The 10,268-nt window shown below is 42.1% G+C and overlaps 1 protein-coding gene across 1 annotated transcript in view; it reads left to right on the forward strand.

Moving 5' to 3' along the window:
- LOC141106882 (uncharacterized) overlaps positions 1–3,143 on the forward strand; it is a 159,625-nt gene extending 156,482 nt beyond the window's left edge. The window contains 1 exon segment of the mRNA XM_073597810.1: positions 1,354–3,143. Within this exon segment, the coding sequence (XP_073453911.1) occupies positions 1,354–3,143 (1,790 nt within the window).
- The last annotated feature ends 7,125 nt before the right edge of the window (positions 3,144–10,268 follow it).

Genomic DNA, 10,268 nt, shown 5'->3' on the forward strand with positions numbered 1-10,268 from the left:
AATGTCATGTTCCCAACAAATGAGGAGGAGATACTGTACACCATATGAAAGGTCCATCTCCATTCCTCAATATAACGTCATGTTCCCAACAAATGAGGTGAAGATACTGTACACCATATGAAAGGTTCTTCTCCATTTCTCAATATAATGTCATGTTCCCAACAAATGAGGAGGAGATACTGTACACCATATGAAAGGACCATCTCCATTCCTCAATATAACATCATGTTCCCAACAAATGAGGAGACACTGAAGACCATATAAAAGGTCCATCTCCATTCCTCAATATAACGTCATGTTTCCTTTAAATGAGGAGGAGATACTGTACACCATATGAAAGGTCCATCTCCATTCCTCAATATAATGTCATGTTCCCAACAAATGAAGAGAAGATACTGTACACCATATGAAAGGTCCATCTCCATTCCTCAATATAACGTCACGTTCCCAACAAATGAGGATACACTGAAGACCATATGAAAGGTCCATCTCCATTCCTCAATATAACGTCATGTTTCCTTTAAATGAGGAGGAGATACTGTACACCATATGAAAGGTCCATCTCCATTCCTCAATATAATGTCATGTTCCCAACAAATGAGGTGGAGATACTGTACACCATATGAAAGGTCCATCTCCATTCCTCAATATAATGTCATGTTCCCAACAAATGAGGAGGAGATACTGTACACCATATGAAAGATCCATCTCCATTCCTCAATATAACGTCATGTTCCCAACAAATGAGGAGGAGATACTGTACACCATATGAAAGGTCCATCTCCATTCCTCAATATAACGTCATGTTCCCAACAAATGAGGAGGAGATACTGTACACCATATGAAAGGTCCATCTCCATTCCTCAATATAATGTCATGTTCCCAACAAATGAGGAGGAGATACTGTACACCATATGAAAGGTCCATCTCCATTCCTCAATATAACGTCATGTTTCCTTTAAATGAGGAGGAGATACTGTACACCACATGAAAGGTCCATCTCCATTCCTCAATATAACGTCATGTTCCCAACAAATGAGGAGGAGATACTGTACACCATATGAAAGGTTCTTCTTCATTCCTCATAATATAACATTATTTCCAGCAAAGAGTGAGCATTCCTCACCATAACAATGTCATCAATATACAAACACTGTTAACCGTTAACCGTCACATATTTTGAGTGTATAATAAACTTGATCTGTTTTGTATTTCTACTCTGGTGCTACAATGGTACCTATTTCGTTGGCAGAGCCCTGGGGAACTGTTGACTGATAGACCAATATAGATGACTCCTAAATGTAAAACATGAATAATGAGTATTAACATTTTTTTTAAATTGTTTTCCAACAGATGGACGTTATATCAATAATACTTCAGAAAGACATCTAATATCTCAAGATTATGTGGAAGATAATGACATCACGCAATATTCTCCAGGAATGAATCTCATCACCCAAAATATACATCACAGACCTTCCCCATTGGAGAGATCAATGGATTCCTCCATCCCCGAGGAGTCCTCTGATAAATCACATCCTTGTTCTTCCGAAATCCATCTGAGATCTCACAGTGCTGACAGATCAACAGATCCATCTAATCCCCAGGAATCTTCTTTAAGTCTTGAAGGAGTTCACACAGAGGAGAGTTCATTTTCATGTGCAGTTTGTGGGAAAAGTTTCACGGAAAACAGAGACCTCCTTATACACCAGAGAAGTCACACAGAAGAGCGCCCTTTCTCGTGTTTAGAGTGCGGGAAATGTTTTGGTAAGAAAAAAGTACTTGTTATGCACCAGAGAATCCACACGGGTGAGCGACCTTTCTCTTGTTCAGAGTGCGGGAAAGCTTTCGCTCGGAAAGAAAAACTTATTAAACATCAGAGGATTCACACAGGTGAACGTCCTTATGAATGTTCAGAGTGTGGGAAATGCTACACTCAGAAAGTAGACCTTCTTAGACACCTGAGAATTCACACGGGTGAGCGTCCTTATTTATGTTCAGACTGTGGAAAAAGTTTCACTCAGAAAGGAAGTCTACATACACACCAGAAAATTCACACAGGTGAGCGTCCCTATTCGTGTTCAGAGTGCGGGAAATCTTGCACTCAGAAAGCAGATCTTCTGAGACACCAGAAAATTCACACGGGCGTGCATCCTTTTTCCTGTCCAGAGTGCGGAAAAAGTTTTATTTTTAAGGGACAACTTCTTCATCACCAAAGAACTCATACAGGTGAACGCCCTTTTTCCTGTCCAGAGTGTGGGAAATGTTTTTCTCATGGAGAAGACCTTCGTAGACACCAGAGAATTCACACGGGCGACCGTCCTTATACATGCTCGGAGTGCGGGAAATGTTTCATTCAGAAAGGAAACCTTCTTAGACACCAGAGAATTCACACAGGTGAGCGTCCTTATCAGTGTTCTGAGTGTGAGAAAAGTTTCAGTGAGAAAGGAAACCTTCTTATACACCAGAGAATTCACGTTGGTGAGCGTCCTTTCTCATGCTTAGAGTGTGGGAAATGTTTCACTATGAAACAACAGTTTCTTAAACACCAGAGAATTCACACAGGGGAGCGACCTTTCCCATGTTCAGAGTGCGGGAAATGCTACACTCAGAAAGTAGACCTTCTTAGACACCTGAGAATTCACACGGGTGAGCGTCCTTATTTATGTTCAGATTGTGGGAAGAGTTTCACTCAAAAAGGAAGCCTTCTTACTCACCAGAAAATTCACACGGGCGAGCGTCCTTTTTCATGTTCAGAGTGCGGGCAGTGTTTCACTATGAAGCAACACTTTCTTAAACACCAGAGAATTCACACAGGTGAGCGACCTTTCTCGTGTCCAGAGTGCGGGAAATGTTTCAGTGAGAAAGAAAACCTTATTATACACCAGAGAATTCACACAGGTGAGCGTCCTTTCTCATGTCAAGAGTGTGGGAAATGTTTCACTATGAAGCAAAACTTTCTTAGACACCAGAGAATTCATACGGGTGAGCGTCCTTTTTTGTGTACAGATTGTGGAAAAAGTTTCACTCAAAAAGGAAGTCTACTTACACACCAGAAGATTCACATGAGTGAACGCTCTTAGTCATGTTCAGAGTGCGGGCAATGTTGCAATCAGAAAACAGGCCAACAGCAGACTTGTTGAGCTGTTTTTTTTTGTTTACTGTCTATAGTGCGAAAAATGTTTTGGTCAGACCTTAAAGCGGTTGTATACTTATTTTTTAAAACTTTTACCTACAGGTAAGCCTATAATAAGGAGATAGGAGATATTCCCCTCGTAATGAGCCGCTGACTGCAGCGGCGCATGCGCACAGGGGATTCTCGTCTGAAAGCCCGGCAGACGCCGGACCTTGCCGGAAAGAAGTCTCCCGCGCGCATGTGCGGGAGTGACGACATTGCGGCTCCGGCCACTCACAGCGCCGGAGCCGCGATACCCGGAAGACACGCCGAGGGGAAATGTCAGCTCCCTCGGCGTGGACCGGGTGAGATGCCGGCGCCTCGTTGTAAGGTAAGTATCTCATAACGAGCTAGTATGCAGTGCATACTAGCTCATTATGCCTTTTCCCTTACAGGTGTAGGGAAAAAAAAAAGTCAGCGGGTTTACTACCGCTTTAAAAAACACCAGGCAATTCACAAGGAGAATGTTCTTGGTTTTGTTCAGAGTGCGGAAAAAGTTTCACTAACAAGTAAGAAGGCCACACACTTAAAGAAGGAAAAAAAATTCACTGAGGAAGCAAAATCTATTATACATCAGAGAAGTCACACATTGGAGCATTCTTTTTTTATGTTTAGAGTGTGGGAAACAATTTGTTGAGGAAACAAAGCTTTTTAAACCTCAGAGAATTCATACGTGTGAACATCCTTTTTCATTTCAGAGTGTGGGAAAACTATTACATGCAAAGTAATTGGGTTAGACATCATAAAACACATGGCTGTTGATGCTGTTGACATATACCGGTGACAGATAACATGTTGTTGTAAGAATTGAAAAGATCATCAGAGACAGTGGGAGTCGCTCGTTCACTGCTCACTCACCTTAGTGCTCAGAGGGATCCCGGATGAGCCCCCACAAGTAGTGCACCCCTCTAGAAGCTGCAGTAAAAAAGGTCATCACAGTTGGGATAATTCGGAAATAAAAAATGGAAATAAAAAGAAAAAAAAACGTGAACATCCAGAGGCTAACTCTCAAAAATTATTTTTTTAATAAAACAGCATTATGGTATGCATGTGGTATACATGTGGCCGTCTCCAGTAAAATGCAATGTCCCCCTTGGAATACAAACACCCTCTAAATTCCAAGGCACAACCCACCTCTAAAAGCAATACCCCCCTGAAAATGACTATCCCACCCCCACTAATTGCCTAACCCCCAAATGTCCTACCTAAAACCTCCCCTAGGAGCTGGGACAGCATGGCTAGGGGAGGGATTCATTCTTATTGCTTCCCATTTAGGTTGAATCATTGGAATGATGCAGGTGCAATACAGGGGTAACATCTAGGGAGTCTGCCCGTGGTAGTGGTCTTAGCTATGCTGTCCCAGGTCCTAGGGGAGATTTTAGGTAGGACCTTTGGGGGGTTAGGCAATTAGTGGGGGTGGGTTATTCATTTTTAGGGGGGTATTGCTTTTAGAGGTGGGTTGGGCCTAACTAATTTTTGAGAGTTAGCCGCTGGGTGTTCACGTTTTTCTTTTCCTTTAATTACATTTTTTATTTTTCAATTATCCCAACTGTGATGACTTTTTTACTGCAGCTTCTACAGGAGTGCACTACATGTGGGGGCTCGTCCGTGATCCCTCAGAGCACTAAGGAGAGTGAGCTGGGAACAAGCGACCCCCACTATCTCTGATGATCTTTTTTTAAATTTTATTTCTATTTTTTTATTTTTCAATAACTATGCCCTGTGAATACACCCTGCCCCTATTGATGGGTGGCACTCCAATGCATATATAAAATATATCAGATTCCCAGTAATTTTATTTTTATTTTTTATATGGGCACAGTTGGGATAACCCAGAAACAGAGTGCAGAGATCTTGCCACCTGTGAGATATAGGACACTGCCAGGTCCTTTAGTTCTCTGGCATCTACCAAACACAGAAATCCTGCTTTTGGATGGGATGACCCTGTGTTAAAAAATTTTGTTTTTCTAAACTCTGTTTTTGGGAAACGCAGATTTTAATCTGTAACATTTACTATACGTTGGTAGCAGAACAAGCAGATGGTTCTCTCTTCTTTTGATTTAACAATTCTGGTGATCAAATAGAATGTTAATATTATTTTGGTATTTTACTGAATAAATAAATGAATGTGTATGTATTTTGCTAGTTGCACAGAAGCTCAATGTAATAAAATGCATAAACCTACAGTAGCCAATCAGAATTTGTCCTTCACCAATGAAACTTTTAGTCGTATGATGCTTGTCATTGATCTTTATTTTGCTTTACAAAAGATGGTGGCTTGTTGTTAGTCCAATGAAAAATAATTATTACATTTGGTGTATTTAGAATTTTACTTCCACAAATATTTAATTTCACGTCAGCGATTAGTTTTATTGTGCGGTAATCAATTATTTTAATTTTTTTAGATAAACAAGAAACTTCTACACTTATATTCTCGTCCTTTTTTTTTTATTACAAATATGTTTCTTTCTTACATATTTCTACAACAATTCCCCTTCTCCCTCAGTCTGGGGTGCTTCTGCCTTTCTCATGTAATGCTGTGGAAGATGACATTGTAGGCACATGTCTCTTAATGGGAACCCATATGTCCAATATCCGAGCAAAGCTTCCACTTGCCTCAGAGCTCCTCCCCCGCAGACCATCACAAGACCTCAGATTGCCCCGTCTGCCACCTGCCCCTATTCCTGGCCTGTGTTCTAGTTCTTCGTCTCCACCTTCTTCCAGTCTGTTCCAATGTGCTTCACAGTTCCTCTCTGCAGCAAAGTTCCTGTCCAAGCCGCTCACACAAGAATCATCCCGTGTGCATCCGCTTCTGCCAGTGTGGGATAGTCTCCATATGTTAGAACAGGGGGAGTCTAGGGGCTGCCACCTGGGATCAGAATATAGCTAAGTCCAAACCTCCGTGTGGGGGGTCCCTGGTGGAACACCAGCTGACACCACACCCTGCAGGATCCAACTTCACCTCCTTACACATGAGTTCACTAAATTCAATTTCGTGATAGGTTATGGGCTCATCGGATTCCCTGCTTTTGGGCAACAGTCAAATGCAACCGATGGCTTAGAGGATTGACTCCTAGCAGGCCAATCAAGAGTGTATCATGCAGGACCTTTCCGCCTACCTCAACCAGCTGCAAGCCACTATTATCCTGGCACCTTCATCTCCATTTCTGGTAACCATAAAGCATGTCGTTGACTCATAAAACAGCACTCTATTCAAGTTTAACTTTTGGCCCGCCACTTTGCTTAAAGCAAGCCTACAGTATATGCTTTCACTTTCTTTGGGTAAAGTCTTGGAATGGATCGCTCCACTGTGAAGGCATCAGGACCTCCAAGCTCACCTGCTTCCTGGACACATTTTACAAGTCTTTTGATGAGTCTTAACCTCCCTGGCGTTATGATTATTTCAGATTTTTGATGCTGAAAGCGGTACAATTATTTTTCACGGAAATTTGGCGCTTTATATTGTAGGCCTGTAATTCTTAGGAATAACTCACTTAAATCTGTCCAAACAAGAGTCTAGTAGACATCCCGGGTATGATAAAGTTTGAAAAACGAAATCATAAATTATAATAGAATAAAATAAAAATTATTCAATAATGTAATCAAATCAAAAACACAGAAATTTGCTCAGCTGCAGAATTGTCGCTGTCATTACTTTCAGTGTTTGATGACGGATTTCCCCACGAATCACTATCGCTTAATTCTGCAAGTGATTATAATGTATTATCACTGTTTTATAGCTGGTGTAAAACCACTTTTGATGTAAAGGGACGGTTTTGGTTGCTATGGACAATCTCCAGTTTCTAGGCAGAAAGAACAGTATTTATAATATAAAACTGCATGCAGGGCACTGGACAAAGCACTATGGACAAAAGGGATGTGAAATAAATTGATACAGTAATGTAATCTGTAAGATTAGTGTACTGTATGTGTTCTGTGTTTTTAACTTTTTGAATTTGGCGCCGTTCTCCGTCCCCGTGCGTCGCAACGCTCGCAGGGAACGGAGCTCGGCTCTGTGATAGATCGAGCGGAGGACGGCTCGCACACAGAGCGGAGAGGACATCGCAGGATCCTGGGGACAAGGTAAGTTTGCTGTACATGGATCCTGCGATGCAATCCCGAGTGTGGCTCGGGGTTACCGCTTTTGGTGCTGAAAATCCACCCCGAGCCACACTCGGGAATACTCTCAGGGAGGTTAAGAGAAATACTGCTGCTAGCAAACTCCTTTGGTTTTGTCAGGAGGATATGACCATAGGCCAAAATTTAGAAAAGAAGGAGACCATAGATGGACCATATATGTTGCCACCATCCCTAAATATAGGAATAAGAATACCCCCAGCAGCGAGAATGGGACTTTAAAGGCAACAAAGTAGTTAAAAAGACAGTTTTATTGAGTACAAAAACAAATATACAGAAACAAATTCAAAGTACAAGTATATAATAATGTAGAAAAGCATATAATATTCAAACCACTAAAAACAATGGTGTGAAGTGATCAATGAAGTCTTCCACACAGCTCTACGCGTTTCGGGACTATGTATGTCGTCCCTTCAGCAGGGAAAAATTGTGGAGAAGAGTCACACTATTTGGGTTAGAAAAGAGTTATATCAAAGATTTGTTGCATAAATATATAGCAAAATTGCTCTAACATTAAAAACACCATTTGGAAATGCAAATACATGATCAGAAAACATACCCAGACAAATCACAATTGGAGTCTCACTGCCGAAACCGCAGCAGCGGCCGCGTCATACGAACCCCCCAGGAAGCAAAGAAGACACTGGGGTGTGTAGTTGGCCCCACCTTATCCACACTAGTCCACCCAGGAACAGCCAGGGAGGCAGAAGCCACCAAGGGGGACAGTATCCCAAAAATGGACCGGGATAGTATCTGAAAAAGCCAAAATTTGCTCCAATTTTACACCTTGGCCGCTTGCGGAAGAACAAAGCCCTTACTGCTACTTGCGGGCAGGGATTTTCCGAATGCATACAGGATGAAATGGCCAGAAGATCCATCCCTAATACCCTGGACAGATCACTTGCTCCTTAAAAAAGATTTATGTCCATTTCCAAGATCAGGCCATTGAAAGATCTCGACTACCCTGCCCTTCTTCTGGCTATATTGCCCCATTTTCTGAAAGGCTCTCAACCCTTCTCCGCCTTCCACCAACTACAGAAAAAATCTATGCTAGGGAACTAGGGAGAACACTCCTCACACCGCACACATTATCACAATCTGGGGTTATGCCTCTACTGTGGTGCAAGTAGCCACCTGTTGAAAAACTGCCTTGTCTTTTCAAGAAACTCTCCGCTCTAGTTCATCTACATGGAGGTGGTCTAGGCTTACTACCTATCACAGTTATCTTTCCTGGTGTTACCTTACCCTTTTTTATTAGGAGGACATGAACTCTTATCAACTCGCCACATGAATTGATTCTGAGAACTTCATCAAACAGTCCTTGGCTTCTGAGTTGGACATTCATCAGGCCTCCCTGGCAACCCCTCTCTCTGTGTCGACAGCTCAAACTTGCCCATAAGTCCCCTTCTTCCATAGCTTTGCCCATAGAAGTGTTGCATCAAGAAGAGATCTACTTTCTATATGTGTGTATATTGACTGTTCAGGTATGCAATGTAAGCAAGACAAAGGAAAAATGCACTGTATGCAAGAGGTCCAACTGTTCAAAAAAACATGGGTTGCAATCTGTTGACCACAAGATGGCAGTCCCACATATCGCAAATGGAACGCACAGACAGCAAGTCCTGGATGAGAGATGAGTCAGGTTGGAAGTAGAGAGGAGACATTGCTGAAACTGGCAGCAGAGGAGGTAATAATCTTCTATTTACACCCAGTAACCCCCCCCCCCCCCCCAACCAGTGTGTCTCTTCCTCCTTATCCAGTTGGATGGTATGTGCACAAATATATATAAGGCCATTCATCCAACTGTCCATGCAGAACCTCTGGTTTATAGATCGCATGCATCCTAAATATAGAATCATTTACCCAACTGTCCATCCAGAGCCTCTGGTTTATAGACCGGATACATCTTAAATATAGAACCATTTATCCAACTGTCCATCCAGAGCCTCTGGTTTATAGACCAGATACATCCTAAATATAGAACCATTTATCCAACTGTCCATCCAGAGCCTCTGGTTTATTGACCGGATACATCTTAAATATAGAACCATTTATCCAACTGTTCATCCAGAGCCTCTGGTTTATAGACCAGATACATGCTAAATATAGAACCATTTATCCAACTGTCCATCCAGAGCCTCTGGTTTATAGACCAGATACATCCTAAATATAGAGACATTTATCCAACTGTTCATCCAGAGCCTCTGGTTTATAGACCAGATACATCCTAAATATAGAACCATTTATCCAACTGTCCATCCAGAGCCTCTGGTTTATAGACCAGATACATCCTAAATATAGAACCATTTATCCAACTGTCCATCCAGAGCCTCTGGTTTATAGACCAGATACATCCTAAATATAGAACCATTTATCCAACTGTCTATCCAGAGCCTCTGGTTTATAGGCCGGTGTCAGGGATGCTATACACAGACATCCAATACAGGTGATCAGATCATTGGGCTGCACCAAGGAATCAGGGACAAAATGAGTAAATGAAAAAAGTATGTTTATTAAAGATAAGGACACACGTGCAAACCAAACAGCAAACCATAAACAAGAAACTGCAAGACACAGAAAACCCCAAAAACACCTAACTAACTATCTAACTAATATATATACACAGGTACAGGAACAAACATGAAATAAACAAGGCAGGGACAAAAGCAAAAGGGGAACAGAAGCCAGGTATAAGGAAGCAGACCATAAAGGGAGCAGGTAATAGGGAACAGGTCTCAGGGACAGGATTCACGGAACAGGGTCCAATCAGGAACAAAACAGGTACAGGCAGGGACAAGGCTAGCAGAGAGAATTCTTAATGCTTTGGTTCAGGGCAGGTTTATATAGACCAGCCGACCCACAACAGGTATGCTTGATAGCTTGTCGGTAGTCCTGGCAGGGAGACACCCGCTGGTGGCCACCAGAATTACACCCTTTGGTGCTGAGCGGAGCGGCC

The sequence above is a fragment of the Aquarana catesbeiana genome, linkage group LG08, assembly GCF_042186555.1.
Source record: "Aquarana catesbeiana isolate 2022-GZ linkage group LG08, ASM4218655v1, whole genome shotgun sequence".
NCBI lineage: Eukaryota > Metazoa > Chordata > Amphibia > Anura > Ranidae > Aquarana > Aquarana catesbeiana.